The sequence below is a fragment of the Rhinolophus sinicus genome, linkage group LG01 (genome assembly GCF_036562045.2).
Source record: "Rhinolophus sinicus isolate RSC01 linkage group LG01, ASM3656204v1, whole genome shotgun sequence".
Taxonomy (NCBI): Eukaryota; Metazoa; Chordata; class Mammalia; order Chiroptera; family Rhinolophidae; genus Rhinolophus; species Rhinolophus sinicus.
Genome location: NC_133751.1, coordinates 94,895,349 through 94,915,923, shown reverse-complemented (window position 1 = coordinate 94,915,923; position 20,575 = coordinate 94,895,349). Strand labels below are relative to the sequence as shown.

Sequence of the window (20,575 nt, the reverse complement as noted above, 5' to 3'; positions counted from 1 at the left end):
AGGAAAAAAGAAACAGAAGGCAATGGAAGAGAAAGCAGGAGGAAAATGTTCTAAACGTGGAGCCAAGATCTGACCCGCCTCAGTGATCACAAAAAGTAAGCCTGAGAGTGAGTGTTATGAAGTAAAATGGAAAAAACAGTTTCCTTGACTGCCGGACCTCAAATAAATACCGCAGCTGAAAGGAAATTGTGCCTCCATATTTTCTGTATTTTATGTCTTTGGAGGTTTTTACTGGAACTCCCAAATCAGATCATTTTGAAAATAGTAAAACCTGGCAGCTTCACCATCTTACTCGACCACACAGCTTTTAGAAAATTGGCCAGTTAAAAGTGTGACCTGACATGTTACTTTTGTTGCAAAAACTCATGGAAAATATTTTAATATTAGGGAAATTTTAGAGATATCCTCAAAATAATTGTCATTTTCTTAGGCTACCTCAACAGCTTTTATGTATCATAAAATAAATTAAATATTAATTTCAAAATGTAACGGATAAAAGCAGAATGTCACATATTCAATTTTTATCTTAGTGGAACAAGGTTACAGGTGTAAATCTCCCAAGGAAGATACTTTTTAATTCCTTATTTTGATTTCCATATATATTACGCATATCTTTCTCTCTGAGGTATGTATATGAAATTGTTGCATATTCAATGTTTGAGTGAAAGAAGGTCTTCTAAAGATTAGACATGGTTTTCTACACCTGGGCAGAGGTCAACATTTGGATTGATTTGCCCAAAGACACTTATAGCTGAAGATTGTATTTAACAGACAGTTAGACAGATTGCACTTAATAAGGAGAGTTTCTGGATTAAATATTGGCTGAAAAAAAATGGGGGACAGCCAGTTTTTGTATCTCATAAAAATGGTAATGCAACAATTAGCAGGGTCATATTGTAAAGCACAGACTTTAGCTTAATGGATCTAAGGATAAGCATTTATCAGCAAGGAAGGATTTAGCATAAAATGACATATAAATGAATTGATGACTGATCATAAATTAATTTTAGTGCTGAAGATGTAATAGAGACACAGCAAGCTGCCACTTCATCATGGTATTTTACTGCTCAGTAACATTTGAGCAACAACTTAATGTGCTATATGCAGTTCTTTAGCAGCTTGAATAAATTTCAGATTTTTATTTATTTATTCATTTTTTTTTTTGCCTTTTAGCAATTTTAAACCTGAGGAATTTGGAAAGATTGAAACTGTAAACACAAATAAATTTGGTTATGTGACATAAATTTATTTTTCATTAAATGTTTAAATTGGTATTGATTATGTTTGGGGCTATATCATGTCAATTTGGTATGGATTGCTTGTAATTTGTAAGCAGTCTCTACATGAGCCGCTTTACCTAGTGTTCATTTCAATTTTCATGTTTATATTTACATTTAGAAAACCAAAGCAATTATCACACAAAAATGCTTACTTTCTAATTCATGAATCAATGTTGTTTTCTTCCAATCATCGTCTTCCCTGTGTGTGTGTGTGTGTGTGTGTGTGTGTGTGTGTGTATGTGTATGTATTAGTTTACATAAATCTCCAGATGATTCTTGATGTTTAAATCTAAAGAATGAGAAAGAATGGTAGCCACAGAGAGGTGGAATCAGTAAATGTTAAATAAATTTTAACAATTTTACAACATGGAGGAAATTTAATATGTGCTTCGTACTTTTTTTATTAATGGTATATTGCCGGTTTTCTTTAAAAATCTTCCCCACAAATTGACCCAATCTATGTACCATACTGGAGGGCCTGTTGAAGACAAAGAAAAAGGGACTAAGAGGGAAAGAAAATGTACTCCTTTCTTTTTATTTGTTTCCTTCTTGCCTTCCATTTTGAAGGGAACTCAACTACAGTAATCTGAGGGCACTTGCCCCTCTGTAGCTTGGGGCGGTGAGGTTTCCTGTTACTCACCATGGCCACATCTTCACAGCACACATCAATTCAACTCTGAAGTCGTCTTACTTAGTTTCTTTGCTCTTACAGAAGAGTGGGAAAGAAAGAATAGCTGTATATAGATAATGTGTTATAGAACTGTACACTTGAAACATACAATTTGATTAACCAATGTCACCCCAATTAATTTAATAATAATAATAAAGACTAGCTGGTGTGCTGTCTGTATTGGCAAGCACTCACTTGAAACCATGTCTTCCATGCTACTTTCTTTCCCAGGAAGGGAAAGAAAAACATCGGGGAAAGCTTCCTGAATAACTGGAATTTCTGAGCACCTGGTAAGGAGCGTTAACAGATAAATTCAGAGCAAAGACACAAGGCAAGAAAGTAGTTGATTTTAAGTGTTGGCAAATTTGTACATGGAAATCTTCATACGAAGGACTCACTATCACAAGGAGGTGAACAGGGTGTTTTTGAAAAAAGTCAAGCTCACTCTCTGTTAAGAGATCTTACACGATGGCATTTCTTTAGTGACACTGCTATTGTGTAGGAGTTTTCCTAAGTTTTAATAGGTTCAGAGACTAAATTTGTCAAAATGCTGGATCCTCAGGATAGAACCACACAGCAAGCCAACTTGAATAAACAAAACAAAACAAAACAAAAAGCAAAACAGACTCAACTATTTTTTGGTTATAGTGGAGAAAGAATTTTTTTAAAAGGGAGGAGAGAGTTTAGTACATTAAGATGGGTGAGTGTGGATGAGAAAGTCAGAGAAAAAATAATATAGCACTTAATATAGCGTCATTGTCTAAATTTGAGTAAGATATTGATAAATATCAATATTACGCTATCAAAGCATAGCCAAGGTATTATCTAAATTATTTTTGTGGTTGTTTCTTTTTGGGGGTAATTACATTACTGCTTTCTCCATCCACATAATCAAGAGTTGACTAACATTGTAACAATTTTATATGTAAAATATACTTTTTATTTAATAAATTTTCTAGGAGTTCTCATGAGCACATTCTGTAACTAAAATAAGGTCATTGCTAGGAAATTACACTTGGAATAGAATTTACAGTGAATAATGAAGACATTTAATGTGATACGCCCAATGTTTATTGAAATTTCTACTGTGCAATGTTCTTGTTCAAGAAATATGAAAATGAATGAGTTAGTCCAGAGGTTTTCTGTCTTGAAGAGGAAACATATATGCAACAAGCCGTAGTTTGCAGAGATCTGATATGCTACTATATGCAAAGTGTTTGAAAAACAGGAGATAGATTGATTCACCTTAAACAGAGTTGAAGGTGAGGTGAAATCAGGGTTATTAAAGGAAAGATATTGATTTGGACTTCAAAGTTCGGTAGTGGTTAATAGAATTAGTAACAATCCAGTGGTGTGTGAGTAATGTTATGTAGGTGAGGCAACGGGACTGCACCGTCTATAAGAGTAAATGGGCTGCAAAGGTAGATTGGGCTAGATATCGGAGGATCTCAAATACCTCATTTGGTGTTTGCATGTGGCCTTGGTAAACTAGGTAAGGCTTCAAATAGAGGAACAATATTATGTGACCAGTGTTTCAGAAAATTAATTCAGATGATAATGAGAAAGCCGGGAGAGACTAGAAGGGAATCAGGAAGTGCTTAGGCATGAAACTGGAGATGTAGAAAAGGAGACGCTTGTTTGGAGCATGAGTTTCAAATAGCTGACACAGATGTATTCGCAGATGTTCAGCAGACATTCAGAAATACAGAAAACAGTACATAGGAGGGACTGGGACTGAGCTGTCACATGTTTCAAAACTGTCCTCAGTTCTAGGGTTTCATATTCTTTTGTGATTGCTGACTGAATCACTTTGATTTTTTTCTTATCTACTGTAACATTATATTGCAAAGCCTATTGCATCATTTCTCCTTTCATTTTGGGCTGTTGGTCCTTGACTTGTGATTATTAACTCAGAAATGGTTCTCTCAGAGGAGGTTCAGTTGCTGGTGTTATCTTGGCTTCCTTTCAGTGGCCTGTGTCAAGGGAATTTGTTTTGAAAGTAAAACGTGTATCTCTGTGCTTTTGGCAAATAGAATCAAAACTCTATCTTTCTCTGCTACACTTAACACCCTTTTAAGTTCTTAGATCCTCCTAACCTCTTGGGTTTCTGTTTTCTGTATTGAAAGTGCATGAACCCGTGTTATTGTATCCTGGCACCCTGACTAAAAGTAGAAATTCTTCAGCGTGGCAACACTCCTCTAACTTTACTTTTGTCTCTTAAGTATTGGAGAAAAGCAGAAAAATCTATGGCTCTCGACTGTAATCTCTTTTATGTAAATATGTGTTTGGTTTATTTAGAAATATTAGCTTTTCATATATACTTTGTGTCTCTTTTTAAAATATTTAGAATAAGCAACATTTGGTACTTCACTGTGTTACAAATTAATGGTACATCAACTTAAATATTGTAATATTAATTGTATTATGTGTAGATTAAGGTCTCAGTGTGCTTGGTCTAATAAAATGTATAAAATTGTAAATGACTTGATGAAATATAAAAATGAAAGTTATTTATCCGTATCTTCATATTTTGCAGCTCTTTACACATAAAGATGAATTCTTTTCCTCTATTGCTATGTTGCATTTTGCAGAGAAATTCCTATTAACACCAGTGATATTCTTCATACTGGTTTTCTAAAATGAAGAGAAATTTCTATTAACACCAGTGATATTCTTCATACTAGTTTTCTAAAATAAAGATTAGTAGTAAAGAGAAAATGGGCATTCTTAATTAAAAAGCAATGAAAGCATACTGAGCTTTGAAATTAAGAGAATTTTTCAAAGATACATTTTTCTCATATTCTAAGTCTATTTGTTGTGTTATTATTTATACTTTTTTTGTTTATGTTTACTGTTACTTCCTGAGTAATTAAATTTTTATTTTAAAATCTTGAAATAATTCTATCCCTTTACAGTGTCCAAGTGTAGATTTCATGTAGATTATCATTAGAGTCTGCATTAAATTCAAAATATATTCGCACTATTTCTTCAACTGAGTTCTTGATAAGTTTACCTTAAATACACTATAATTCAGTTCGTTAAAAGTGTTTTTTTCTGAATTGTAGGACTTGTACTTAGCAATTCTCTTTTGGAAAATGATCATGTAATAATTTTAACAATGTAAGAATGAAACCATACAGAATATGTTTTGTTCACGTCTTGCAAACAGATACAGATTTTAAATGAGCTTCATTCTTCAGCAATATGGAGGTTTAAAACATGGCTGATGCTTGCATATGGTAAAGAAGTCATGCTGAAACCAGGTTTACCATGAGGAAGACTGAGGAGCGGAGGCAGCCTACTTGTTCATTAGTAGAGTGTGTGCAAACAGATGAGCTCTCCAATATATACAACTCACTAGACAACTACATTTGTTTTTAGGTTCAATGGTAAATGGATGGGGCTCTGCATCTGATGAGGATCGTAACTTTTCTAGTCATAGATCTAGTGTAGGTAGCTCCTCAGATGGCTCCATCTTTGCCAGCGGCAGCTTTGCACAAGCACTGGTGGCAGCAGCAGATAAAGCTGGTTTTAGGCTGGATGGAACCAGCCTTACAAGAACAGGTTGGTAGACTCTGAGTCAACACTCTTTGCATGAGAGAATCTGGTCCTTTGGACACTGAGCTATTTTTCTCCTGTTCTTTCTCCTCAGTGAGTCTGATCGAAGGGATTTCTTTAGTATGCATGAACACAATTTGGATGCTCAATTACCAGAACTCTCCTGTGATGCTAGATTTGTCGAGATAACAATAGGCTCCTACTCACCATTTTCTATCCTTTATTTCCTTTTGCCTTCATGGTTCTGCTGATTAATTGGAATATGCTTCCTTTTTATATTACAGCAAAGCTGCAACGAAGATTGCCATTAAATTTTCAATAACTCACACTTTGCAAAATTCTCACATAATCAATAATGTGCCCAGTGATTAAAATTATTCAGCTTTTATCTCCATTACTTTCCTTTGCCCCATTTCTTTCTGCAAATGCATTTTCTGGGAAGGCTTTCTCAGCATGGGGTGAATGGGTCTAACACTGTCAGTCTAACAGTTCAAATGGCTGATAGTATTATTAATTGTTTGGCTGTTAAGGTTTTAATCCAATAATTTATTATTTGTTAAAGGATGCTATAAAAGATACACCCACTGCATTTGCAAGTTGAAAAAAAAAAGATGACTACGTGTGTGCTGCTCTTTAGCATAATCTAATTTTGGTTGTTGAGAATAATAAGGAATAATATAAAAGGCCTATTATGTAATTTTTCATGTATCTAATCATTCCTTGAAAAAATAAATATGGAACTCACTCTAATAATAGATCAGTAATTTGTGATCATTTGTTTTACTGAAACAAAATAACTTTGGCATAATGCATGTTATTATATGACTATGTGTACTTCTTAAATGAATATACAAGAAGATTCTACTATATGAATTAAACTGAGTACCTCACAAGAAAAAAAAATAAATGAAATTCTAAATGCATTTTTGAAATCTTAATACTATTCAGATAGTAAAGAAAAACGATTTTGACCCTTCACTAAACTCTCAGGTTATAAAAATGAGTCCTGGAAATTTTCTTTAATATATATCATCAATATTACCTTTGAGGATGCATTAGGTATCTTCAAATGAAGTAAAAAATATCTCCTAAGCATTGCAGAGGTTTATTTTTCATATAGCATCCGAACTAAAATATGTTGTAATATAAGGGTTATTTGAATTTCCTTGCTTTATAAGGCATTAAGTCAGAAACTTTATGTTGCCTGAGTGCTTTTTGTGGCATAGCTATAAGCAGGGCAGTGAGAAGATATAAAGAAACTAATAAATTAGAAGGAGTAAGTGCATTCCTTGCATGTATTCTAATAGCTAATAAAACATTAAGCAATATCATGTCACACTGACTTAAGAAAATGTAACTACATACAATAATTTTGTATGAAATGAAAACATGCACAAGAGAATATATACATGCACTTAAACCAATCCTCTCTTACCATAATAAACATGATATTAAAATTATAAGATATTGAAAATTTATTAGCTAACCTTTTCCCAGAATAAATGTCCCTGCACAGGTACACTAAGGCAAAAGAACACAGCACATTTCATTTTTCAATGAGAATTTGGAGTCTGCTCAGATACAATATTATTCATCAGAAAATACCTATTGCACTTTGGATATACAAGGGGTTTTAACCTGCTATCTATCCTATACTATGCACTAATGTTATTGAGTTTCTGCTAAAAGAGGTGCAATTCACCGTATGTGTGTATGGGTGGCGAGGTCAAATTAATGCATGTGTCTGAGCAGACCTTTCATGTAAAATTTCAAGTGCAATTACTACAGCGCATTTTTCTGTACTGAAAGAGAGATTGCAGGATTCCAAGGGTGATATTTGATTAAACAAATAAGGCAGTACCCAATTTCAGAAACAGTTTGTTTAATTTTAAGAAGTAAAAGCTGCGTGAATTTGTATATTTCTATGAAAGTATCACTAAGATGATCAAGGTTAAATAAAAATATAACGATGTAATATCAAGTTTTTGGTGGGTGGATTTGTTTTATATTCATGTGTTTGAGTTGTGCCAGTGGGTAGGTGTTGGTTATTAAAAACTGGACAAAATAAATGTAGCAGGACATATTTTTCTGGGGAGATGCACCCGTATTTGATATCTTCAAATGGCATCTCTCGGCAGGTTTATAGGTTAGTATTAGAGCAGAAATACAAAACAGACAGATTCATTGTCTCATAATAACATTGTCTATACCCCCATTCCCTTTGTTTTCTTTGTAGGCAAAGCCTTTACCTCCTCTCAAAGACCTCGACCAACCAGCCCATTTTCTACTGACAGTAATACCAGTGCAGCCCTGAGTCAAAGTCAGAGGCCTAGGCCCACAAAGAAACACAAGGGAGGGCGAATGGACCAACAACCAGCTTTGCCTCATCGAAGGGATGGGATGACAGATGGTAGGTGTCATCCCTTTTCTCTTGTCTCTTCACTGAAGAGATGTGCTATGTGTAATCATTTATTTAGGTTAAAGTAGCTGTGGTAGATTAGGCATTGCCTCATTCTATAACAAGGCAGAAAACCTATCAATATGGTCTTGTTTAAATAAAACACCCTCTTTTTTTTTTTTTACAAAAATCTGGAATTATTTTCATCCTATCAAGCCCCAAGAAATATATGCCATGCCACTTTTCAATGCTGGTTTTTCTGCCATTCTGGAATTTTCCATTAATGCTTTTTAGTGACTCTTCCCTTTTAAGATTAGGAAAGAAAATATATAGGTAGCATGTGCACTTGCCATGTTCTTGGAACATTTCTACTATTAAATTTAACTATCTTAGATGTTATTTTACTTTTGAAAAACAAAAGCGTGAAGTGATTTGGAATTTAGTAATTTTTGAGTTTTGAGACTTCCAGGGCTTAAAGCATGTTGCAGACCATCTAGTTAATGGGTCAGCAAACTTTTTCTGAAAAGCTAAATAATAAATATTTTTGGCTTCAGCGGGCTGTACAGTCCTCTGATACTAGTTACCACTGCCATTGTAGCACCAGTGCAGCTATGAAAAAAGTAAATGAATGGGTGTGAATGGTTTCCAATAGAACTTTATTCACAAAACAGGGAGTGGCTGAATTTATTCAGTGGTCCATAGTTTGCTGAACTATTTTCATCTATTTATGAATACCATCCATCTTTGAGTATTTGCTTAAACACTGCTAGTTTCAGGACACAATCTTATTAGATGTCCTTGTTCAATAATGAGTAGTTCATGAGCTCTACAGAGAGTATCTATTTCCCATATAGTCAACTTAATTTTCATATATTTAAAAATAGGACTAAAATATTTATCCTGAAGATTTATTCTAATGAATCTGGAAGATAATATGTTTAAAATGCCTCGTATAGTGTTGGGCCCAAAGGTAAATTTCTTCACCCTTCTCAGCACTCTCCCCTACAAGCACACAAACTTTACCTGGACAGAGTTCTACTACACACCAAAAAGATGATTCTAGCTCAGCTGAACATTAGAACCATCCGGGGAGTTCTTAAAATATATCCCAGAGATTCTGATTTAATTGTTTTGAGCTGAAAAGCAGTATGGGTATTTTTTAAAGCTCCAGGAGTGAATCTAATATGCACGAGGCTTCGAAAAGCTATATGACGAAGTCCTTAGCACTCACCTCAGTCTCTTAGGCTTATCGTTATAGGACAGAATGAGGCTTAATTGAAAAATAAGTATTTGTTCTTAATTACTTTTGGTGGGGGAAGGGGTGTCTGTGTCTGGCAACCATTTGCATGCTTTCTTTTGTCATCTTAGAGCGTTAAGAAGACTTTAAAGCCAAACATAACTTGTTCTAAAACCTTTCAGGTTTACTTGCCTTCCCTGCTTACTTTGTTTTCATGGGAAAGTGTGTCTGTGGAATATGAGGGTAAGGGTACAATTGAGATTTTGATTTTCTATAGATGGATCTCCTGTGGTGAGCAAAACGCTCACCCCTGCCTTTTTGCCTCAGGTGTTCTGAAGATGAGTTGAGTATTTAAAGCCCCCAATAGTGTTGATCTCAGTCCCTCTAAACAAAAAGGATTACTCTCACTGCTATGCTAGTTGTAAACCTCAGAATTACTTATTTGTGTAATTTTCCTGATATGAATGTCATGGAAAGAGAAAAAAAAATCCAAGTATATGTTTCTCTGTGGCTTTTCTGAATTCTTGGAAGATCATATCTAGAATATGTGGAAGATTTCATGTGTAAATCGACAAATAGAGAGCTGTCTTCATCCTGGAACACTTTTCTTGCAAACTTCTTTAGGATGCCTGGTTAAAACAAACTGCCTCCTGGTTAAAGCATGACCACTATATTGCTTAGCTTTCTACAGAACAAGTAGCTTCCTATCTTTTCAGATTTGCCAGCATTCCAAAAAGTGGTAATGGATTATGTGTTATGAGTGGATACATTTTAGAAGTCGTGATACTGCAAAGGAAATTTTGGTTCACGTGTCTTCCCAAGTGTTTGATCCAAAGACGTTTTAGTTATAATACAAAGACATTTATTGTGTATAGCGCTCTGCAGATTATCCATAAGGATATTCATATTTTACCTCAAGCGCATTGGTCATAGCGTCTCTATGGTATGACTCCATGCATCAGTAACAAGTTTATATTTGTATATAAAATCAAACTGTTCTTTTTGGGGAAGTTGCTCTTTAGTAGCACTTAGTGTGTAGACATTTTATACTAAGACTTGTGCATTATAGATTTTACAATAGTGTTTTATGAGTATATTAATTAGGGTAATTAGTACTAGCTGCTATACCAAACAACTTCTCTCCCTCAGTGGCTTAGCACATAAGAGTTTGTTTCTCATAGACACAATGATTTATAAAGGTCAGATGGCTCTCCTCTAAGTAGTAATGTAAGGATGTATGCTTCTTCAATATTGGGACACCATTATTTTCAATATGGGATTTTCATGGTTTGTGAGTGAGGAGAAGACAGAACATGGGTTATTCACTTGAGAGGTTCTGTGGTCAGGCCTGCAAGGGACACATGTCAATTCTCTTATTTCTTTGGCAAGATCTTTGTCACATGGCATCAAATTAACTATTGGAGTGGGAAAGTAATCCTTGATTATGTCCAATAAGAGGAATTAGGATTGGTGGGAAATGTCAGTCACCAAAGGCTATGCAAAAACTCACACATGTTAAGGAATGCTCTTCTTCCCTGGATAAAGTCTCTCCTAAGCAGGTATTGCTCAGTCCAAATCTTCTATTCTATTTGCATAAGCCAAGGAATACCCCATAAAGCCAATATAGTGACCAATGCTGAACAAAGAAGGCAGAGAAAGTAGTTCTCTATTCATCACTGTTTTTTCCCCTAGATTATCTTATTCCAGCCAGTCCTCCCCTCATTCCTAATATCCTACTCAGTAAGGGGTTCATTCCCTGCTCTGCCACAGACTACCTTTGACCATTGCACAAATGTCTTTATTAATCTATTCATTCAAATACTTAGTAGTCATGCACCAAATGACAGTCAATGGGAATCAAACAGACAAAATGCCCTGACCTCCTAGAGCTTACATTCTAGTGAGGGGAGATAGATAAAGAGCAACACAAATATATCAGTGGAAATTAAAAGTATGTAAGATGGTAGTAAGTGTCATGGAGAAAAAAAAATATCAGAAGAAAGTTGAGAAATATAAGGGTGGAGGGAGAATTTTTTTTTTTTAATGGAGTCCTCAGGGAAGGCCTTACCAAGAATATGACATTTGAGAAAAGACTGGAAGATTATAAGGGAAAGAGCAATGGTGATATCTGAGGAAAAGTAATTCCAGGAAATGAAAACAACAAGTGGAAGTCTGAAATGTATTTGATGAAAAGCAAGAGGAGCAGTGTGACTGAAGCAGAGAGGGCAACAAAATAGAATATGAAGTCAGACACATAAACAAGGGCCAGAGTTTGTAGGACCGCTAAGCTTCCATAAGTACATTAGCTCTTACTTTGAATAGGAAACCACTGGAGGTGCACGCATGCATACACGTGCTTGTACCCATGTATGTTTAAGGCAGTGGAGTGACGTGATCTTACTTTTGCTTTTATGAAAGAGTCACTCTAGCTGCTATGTCAAGGTAGACTGAATGTGCTTCTGTGTGGAATCACAGAAACCACATAGGCGGGTGTAGGGGTCATACAGGGACTAGATGCTGTGGGTCATACCAAGGTAGAATCAGTGGCAGCAATGAGAAAGTTTGAATTCTGGGGATAGTTTGGAGGTAGAGCCCACAGGATTGGTTCATGAAATTAGTATAGGCTGTAAAGCAGGGAAGTCAAAGATTGCACCAAAGTTTTGGGAAACTTAGGGAAAGAAACTTCTACTCATTGAGATGAGGAACACTAGAGAGGAAGCATATTCTGTATAGGAGGACTTAGAACTCAGGTTTGATATGGGAAAGTTGAGAGACCTTCTAAGCATGTAAGTCAAACTATTCAGTGTGGATTTGGCTATATGAGTTTGGAGTTCATGGGAAGAGAGATCCAGGTTGGAGATATTTATATCACTGGGCTTCTGTGTGCCTGACAATAGCAGATCCTCAGTAGGTCAGTAAGAGACCCTTTAGTGAATTGATTTAAAATGAATCAACATAGAAATGAATAATAAATTGAATTTAAGTAAACATATTTGATTACATACTTTTATTTTTTCCACAGCCATTCTTGATATCATCTTTTTTTTCCAATTTGTTTATTTCAATGTACATGCAATGTTCTTTCTTTTTAGGGTATACAAACTCCAAGGATGTTACTTAATTATGTAGCTGTATAATTTCAGGTTAAATTAAATAGTAATCAGAATTTTAGCTAGCATGTATGAGCAGATGCCATTTTGGCCATCTTAAAAATTAAGCCGCTTTGATGGAGGATAAAAATCAATGATAAGATATGTTATTTTGGAAGAAATTACAATAATTTCTCTCCTACTGGCAGTCTTAAATCCAATAATTCAAATGAAATAATTAATTTGCATTTGTAATACTATATACTGAAGGAAATCGGTATTGAATACAAAGGAAACACCTAACTCATTTGTGGATTATTCAACAAACGGACATCTCAATATTGGATTAGTTCTTCATTTTGAAAGAAAGATTCCAAATGCAACTTGATTCTCCCAGACAGAAACCCTGTCCCCTTCATTAATTAGTAATTCATAATCTAAGAAGAAACCATATATAAAAACTAGGATTGCTGCTCCAATGTGGGAACTCCTTGAGCAGATGCTGAGGAGACCATGCAGTGGAGGACAATATCATTTTACTCATAAAGAGAGTATAAAATGTCTTGAAGTGTTTAAAAGGAGCAACTTAACCTTCCTTAAAGAAGCTACTTTTTGTACAAAAATTTATACTTTCCCTTTTAAATTTTACAAGCAATATTATTAGAAATGAGCACAATTACAAAAAATGGCATAGGAAATAATTTCTTAAATTATAAACTATATCCTCTATAATAAAATAAATATGTATATTATATATATTTGGTCTTTATGAACACATAATATAATTACTGATACTCTAAGCATAAGCAAAGACATTGTCAATAGCATGCCAGTAAAAAATAAAAGAAAATAATCCAAAAGAATGTTTAGACTATCTAGAAGATTTCAAAATATTCACCAATTTCAGAACTAATATAGTAATATAAATCATATAAGAGAACTAGTATAACACCTAAAGAAATACGAAAAAAGAGACTATGATTTCTCAGTTAAAGACATTAAAAATATAAAGGTATCACAATCTGAAGAGCTAATACAAGGAAAATGAAAAATTACCTGAGTCATTGAACTTTTAGTTTTTTCATATCTAATATTTAAAGAGCTTTTCTGAAAAATTATCTATTCCACTACATCTCAAATGTTCATGATGCATTGTCTGCTCTAATACCATGAAGCATATTCTATCTGTACTGTGAAAATTGGTTATTACCTATTAAAATTAATACTTTGGAAGATTATAATATATTAGTTGTAACTCATTAGCTAACTCATGAAACGAACAGCCAGCATTGGTTGTCAGGCAAAATGTTAATTGCATTTCATAAATGTTAGCTTAACCTTTTGACTGTTGCTAAATGTGCCACATACGTGGGTAAAGGCAGTCATATGTTGCATATGATACAGCATATAGTTCTTAATTTCCCGAGGGCAACATTTCCTATGGAGATTAGCGGGACAGCTTTTATTCTTCCCAGAGAGACTTTTATTAGCACAGCTGCAAGAATTTCTAGTCATTTTGTGTCATAGTATTTCTACAATGGGGAGGTGGATTTAGACAATGGATTCAATATGGAGAAACTATCAACTTCCTTTTACACCTTGAATATTAGCCTCAATGTGCTATTGAAAACACTTTCATATACAACGGTTGAATAAAATCAGTTTATTTTATTTCAAAGAAACTGTGATCAAAACATAACAACGAGATCAGTAATATACATTTTGGATATAAATAACTGGCCTTTTTGTCCCCAAAATTTCTTTTGTGTGGGTAATACCTTTAGGAGGGCAAGAGTTTTCTTCTTCATCTTGAACTAAAACCTGTATTTTTAGTTAAATTTTAGTCCAATTCTAAACATTATTCACAATTTTTAGATCTTCCACCACCACCAGACCCCCCTCCAGGTCAGGGTTTAAGGCAGCAAATAGGCCCGAGCCAGCATGCTGGTAACGTGGAAAACTCAACAGAGAGAAAAGGGAGCTCTCTGGAGAGACAACAGGCATCCAGCTTAGAAGACACAAAGAGCTCACTGGAGTGTCCAGCTAGAACGTCCCTAGAGTGGCAGCGACAAACCCAGGAATGGATTAACTCCACAGAACGCCAAGAAGATATACGGAAAGCCCTACACAAACAAGGTGTCGGACCAGGTGTGTTCTGCACAGTCCCAAGAAAGTGTGGACTTTTACCGTTTTGTTTTTTTTTTCTTTTTTTCTTTTTTTCTACCAGGTATTTTAGAAATGGCATTTGTTAAGGGCATCTGAAACACATTTGCCTCGAATCCTTAATTGAAGTTTGAATTCCACAGAGGAGCTCACCAGCACGTCCCTTCAGGCACATCCCACTGGGGATTGTTCCTCACATTAATCTCTGCAGAGGACCTTTGAGCCCAGAGACCCACAAGCGCCATCTGTATAGTGCTCAGGAGACAATTTGATTTTTTTGCTTTTAATGTTTATACTACTTTCAAGGACACAAAATTTTATCTTTAGTGTCAGTTTCAACTCTATCTTCAACTAGTTTGTTCCTTTTGACTAAAGTAACTAGTCATTTTGAAAGGAAGACCCACTTCAGTCAAATAGTGGGGTTAATTGTAATAACAAAGTTACAAAAAAATGCCCAGTTATAGAATCTTCATGTTAGAAAAGGTTAATCTGGGTCAACACTTACTCTAACTGATTTAATTTAGTTGATTGTTAGCAATTCAATGGGGAATGTTCTTGTTTATAAATCAAGTTTCCTGGAAATGTCACAAAATACAAGTCATGGTTTGTGTTTGGAATTTTTTGGGGGGGTTTTTTGGGGAGAGGGTGTTAAACCTGTTATAGAAATGCATTTTCTGGAACATCTCTTCTTATGTCAGGATTCAATGAGTATTAACACACACACACACGCACACACACACACACACACACACACATACATACACACATTCCTCACACATACACATGATACATTTCAAAGAGTTTCCTTATACATTCATTTATTCATTTGGACTGAATATTTTCTAGATGTTGCTTCTACCCATGCATTTTCAGTAATTATATTTTGTCACAACTTGGTGCTTAAGGTTTCAGAAAATATAACTTACACAAGGGCCAAAAGATAATAATTTGAATATCTAGGTTCAGTGAAACTTTTTAAGAACGTTGCATCATTCAGACTGTGAGATAAGAATCATGTTATCGTTGTCATTAAAGATTATCTAAGGAAAGAAATACGAAATTCAGTCAACATGGTTTTAGTCATTTAACCACAGTAGTAATGGCACCTACCTAGAAAGAAAAAATAAAAAATAAAAATAAAAAACAGAGAGGGGAGGGGTGTGGGAGAGGGATAAAGGGGCAGAAGGAAGGAGTGAAGAGCGGCAAGCAGGGAAAGAAAGGTAAAAAAGGAAGACAGAAAGAAAAACATTTCAAAGTATTAAGTATTTAGTAATGCAAATCATAAGTTATTTGTAGAGAGATGGTATATAGAAAGAATATTGATACATTCGATATTAAAATGTATGAGTTTCTTTTTTCTATTAAAAAAGAACACAACCTTTCAAATTATATATTTCTAGCCCAAGAAATAACTGAAATTTAAGAAGCTTATTTTAATAACATATATATATTTTTTTTATATATTTCTTTATCTGAATTGAGAAAATGTTCCCATAATTGAAAATCAAAACCATGTTTCTTCAATCTTTATAGAAAAATTAAATTGGTGCCTCATTGAACTCCAGAAATTATTCTCCTAAATGCTTTGTTACACAATATGGTTTGTTGTATGCAGATCTCTTTTAAAATAAATTTAAATTTTGCAAATGTTATGTAACATTGTATACTTATCCCAAGGTCTCTTTTAATTTAATCCTAATTTAGTCCTAGTTTCAGTTCCTATTGTAGGAAATGTTGCTTGCATGTGGAAATTCCTTTAATATCTGGGACTTATTAAACCTCATATTTTTAACATTCTTAAGGAGCAAAATGGTCAAATAGTTTACCTTGAGCTAAATATTAAAGTTAAGTTTGTTTTGCCAACATGTTGCTGTTAAACTTAGCCCTTGTGTGTTTTTTGCTTTTTGTTTCTTTTCCCCAGAGGAGACCTTGGTTCCCTACAGCAAGCCCAGTTTCCCGTCCCCAGGAGGTCACAGCTCATCAGGAACAGCTTCTTCTAAAGGATCCACTGGACCTAGGAAAGCCGAGGCGTTGAGGGGGGGCCACCAGCGCAATGCCAGTGACCTTCTTGACATAGGATATATGGGCTCAAATAGTCAAGGACAGTTTACAGGTGAATTATGTAAGTGCTTTAGGACATTTAAAAGGCTACGGTGATTCAGAAAGAATATTAGGTAAATAATATAGGGGAGGAAAACGTTATCCTCAACCCTTTTAGGCTAGGTCTGAAATTCAACTGATAAGATAGATTAACAGGAAAAAGAAACATATACATTTTCTTGAATTTTTGCATGTACATGGGAGCCATCACAAGAGGATGAGGACCCAAAGAAGCGACCAGAGGAGGAAGCTTTTCTACCTTTTAGACAAAGAAACAATAAATCTGTGAAGAATATACAAAACAGAGGGGTCTGGGCTAGAGGCAGGAAATGGTGAACAAGTAACTAGCAAGATAAGGGTTAGTTTCACCAGGTTTGTTTATACAGATGACTCAGCCCGAAATTCCCAGGCTCTCCTGATGAGAATGTCTTCTTGCCTCCTGGTACAGGGAGGGAAGCTTTCACATGGGAGTTTTAGGACCTGTTTCAGGGAAGAGGTGTGAAGGGGCGAGGTCAAAATGACCTTCCTGCTCGTGCTATTTCCTCAGAGTCCTTCAGCTTAAGATATGCAATACATCAAGGCGCCATATTTTGGGGTAGCATGTTGGGAACCCCATCAATAACATCGCCATAATAAACAAATCTCAGAATAGTAGAATATTTGTTCTACTGACAAAAAAAAAAAAAAAGCAGTTATGATTTTCAGCAGGTTTGGTCATAACTTTGACCATGGCTATTTATCCTAGTCAATTAAATAAACATTTCTGCTATTTCAAGTTGACTTATACGATAATAATAAAAATGTTTTAATTTAGGCCCTTAATCTGAATACTTACAAGTTAATTAAATACAATCCACTTGGTAGTTTGTGTGTGTGTGTATGTGATTTTAACTGAGTACAATAAAGAAAGGGAAGCATATTGACTCTTCCATAATTTTAAAGAAATTTTTTAGGAATTCCTTATTTTTCAATTTGGAGAATTAACCTTGAAAAGATGATCTTTGATTTTAATTTGTAATATTTTGATTATTATAACATATCTTAGAAATAAATTTCTTTTTAAATAAAGAATTGGCATTGGTACTTAGATAACTAATGTATTTTCTAAATATGAAATAATAGAAAAAGATAGGATGTCACAGTAAAAAGCATGGAACTCATGTTCATTTTATCAGGAAAGTTAACAATTTTGCTGTTCAATGTCAGAATTATAGTTGCTGAATATTTTCAACTGTTTCTTTGAATACAGTCCAAAAACACTGCTAAGGAGCAACACTGGGTTCCAATCTTTTCCACCGCTTATTGGTTATAGGAGAAGAGAAAATAAACTACTTCTCTAATCTTTTCTCCTTACATAAAAAATGGCATTACTGTTATGCTCCCATTGCAGACTGGGGGATGCCATGAGATAATGAAAAGTAAAAGTACTTTCAAAACTATAAAGTTCTTTATTGGTGGGAGTTATTATTGTTGTCTGTTACTAATCAAATTATTATTAAGATATGTTCATTCAATTCATGATTATCTGGATTTTTCCTTAACTTTTATTTTAGAATAATTATGGACACATCGAAGTGCAAAAATAGCTCTACTTGGATTTTAAATCTCCAAATTCTACAAGTGTTTCTTTTTTCCCCTCTTCCTATCTCATTCAAGTAAACTTGCTTAAATTCACAAACTCACTGAATCTGTTTGATGACGGTATCTTTGTTTATTATCTGTTGATTTGGTTTTCATTTATGCTGGTCAGGATAAAAGAATACGTAAATTAAATGCAAACTTAACTCTGATTTGTTCTTTTCTCTGTACAGAGTAACTGAGGGGAGACATGCAAAGCTGCTCTGAAGGACCATCAGGTCTGAACTCATGGAAGTGATGACACTAAACAGTGCAATGAACAATTTCTTTATTTATGTACTATTAGAAGAACTGTAAATGCAATGTAAAGACACACAGCCACACATATCCCACAGATATTTTACTTGTGTTCTTCTCTTACGTACACCACCCACCTTAACTCTTTCTTGTCAGGAGTATATAAAAAGAAAGAAAACAAAGCTCGCCCTCCAGGAAGAAAAGGATTTTCCTCTGTATATAATTTCTTTTGTGCATTGCTATGCAAGCTCACTCTTTTTAGCTCTGTTCATATTATTGTCTGTTCTTATTGGTCTGTTGTACTATATGTGAATTAATAGGCTGTGGTGCCATATATTAACTTTTAATTGTGTAACTTTTATGTTTAAATTTTGCACTGCAATTTTCTTTGGTGATAAGCACAAATCTCTACTCCTCGTGACATGAAGAAAAAGACTGAATGTGAAGGGAGTTTCTGTACTGTAAGCTAGGTTGGGTATTGCTGGTTGTAACGAATCATGTTAGATGGTTTTGGTTGGGGTGTAGAAATAGGAAGATGCGAAGGAACAGTGGTGTTGGCGAAGTCTTCTTTGAACACCAGCGACTGAGTCAATTAAAAAAGCAGAAAGGTGGTTTTTGCTATTGACAAAAACAGGGGTCAAAAGAAGGAAGTTTAAGTCTTAAGACTGCGTAGGCATTAAAATATACAGGTAGCAAAGATGTATTAAACTTGCTTAAACCAATAAAAAGGAAAGGAAAGTTATATTTCGAATTAACTTTACCTGTCGTTGTAATTGACCCATCTGAGAATTACAACAAGCAAAAGGAAATGAAGGTGTTTCACAAGAGCTGCATTTATATTACAGTTTTTTAAAAGAGCATTTTCTGAATTACCATAATTAACCTCTCCAACTCATTAAGCCAGAATATAATATGATGTTCCCCAAGGAAACAAACCAAATGAACTCTAGAGTATCCAGCAAATAGTTAAAGAGGCAATTTATTATTAGGACATACTCGGGCTGCTTCCAAATAAAACACTCTATTGCAATATCTTGTTTCATCTTTCTGATACATGTACAGTACATGCTAGAGGAGAGAGCCGCATCACTTCCATTCTTGACTTTTAAAAAATAATGCAGTTTATATACAACTTTGTGTTTCATTTGATTAAGAAGTGAAGTTTATGCCACCAAATGTATAGCCAAATCGTTAAGTGCTTAAAAAGCAGTGCTCAGAGTATGTTCAGTTCACAGTCAGTAGATTTATTGGAATAAATATTTTACGGTATATTCTCAGAAATTGGCTACCGACTAAAATATGTTTGACCCATTTTGAATGAGTACATTGAAAGAAAAATTGAAAAGGAGAAAAATGCATGTTTATACACTTTTTAAATAAAACCAAACCTCATAAGTGGACATTAATAACAGTGTCCTGCCTCATTTGTTTTCACGACTTTGAGAACAAGAAGTTCCTGAACAACAGCCACACATGGTCAAAGTGAATATGACCTTGACATATACGTTAGCTACTGTACATGTGCAATCAGTCGAGTAGAAGAGAACTCTCCTGAAATTTCCACTTGTGGCATTTTCCCATGTGCTGCCTACACAGGTGTAAATTCTATTTCTAGTTTTACTTTCTCATGTTTTTCCTAAGATGTGTTCAGTAGTTGGTAGTGTAAAACATATCGAATGTAATGATAAGGATCAATTTTAAAATATGGGACCCATTTGAATGACAGATCATCCTTTGTGCATTTCTGGCTCAGTCACCAATTGTATGTCATTACAGCAATGGCAAGACTGAATGTTTCCATCTTTTTTATTTCCTGAGACTGCATCAACACAGGCAAGGGTAGAGATACATAACGTCTTTTATTGGCCCCAGCATATTCTTGGTGCCATGTAGTTTATTTTTTCACTGAGGAGAAAAAGAATTCTGAGATACACATGTTAAACACTTTATCACCTTTCTCCCAGAAGCATCTGAATTTTAGTGCAGTTTGATTTCTCCAGAAAAAAAGAGACTGGAGAAGATGAGGAGTTTCTGGTATGAATGAGTACATACTTTGCAACTACAGGATGTGAGGAATTTAAATTTTTATTTATGCAGTTCCCTACTTCACCTTTTTATGTTTGAAAGCAAACTAAGTTTTGTTCATTTGTATTTCTTCTTAACATTCCTCTATAACCCAATATTCTAAAACTTTAGTTCATTACA

The 20,575-nt window shown here is 34.6% G+C and overlaps 1 protein-coding gene across 18 annotated transcripts in view; it reads left to right on the top strand.

Annotated features, from left to right (window-relative positions):
• The window catches only part of ROBO2 (roundabout guidance receptor 2), a 1,656,458-nt gene extending 1,637,058 nt beyond the window's left edge, over positions 1-19,400 (top strand). For 5 of the 18 annotated variants that reach the window (XM_074333429.1, XM_074333417.1, XM_074333444.1 and 2 more), the window contains 5 exons: positions 5,332-5,514; positions 7,745-7,918; positions 14,108-14,380; positions 16,317-16,517; positions 18,307-18,446. In XM_074333429.1, coding sequence (XP_074189530.1) covers positions 5,332-5,514; positions 7,745-7,918; positions 14,108-14,380; positions 16,317-16,517; positions 18,307-18,308 — 833 coding nt within the window. In that variant the 3' untranslated portion in view covers positions 18,309-18,446. Of the gene's footprint in view, positions 1-5,331; positions 5,515-7,744; positions 7,919-14,107; positions 14,381-16,316; positions 16,518-18,306 lie in introns of all 18 variants that reach the window. The other 13 variants (XM_074333462.1, XM_074333451.1, XM_074333487.1 and 10 more) reach the window with 6 other exon arrangements.
• Positions 19,401-20,575: the final 1,175 nt, after the last annotated feature.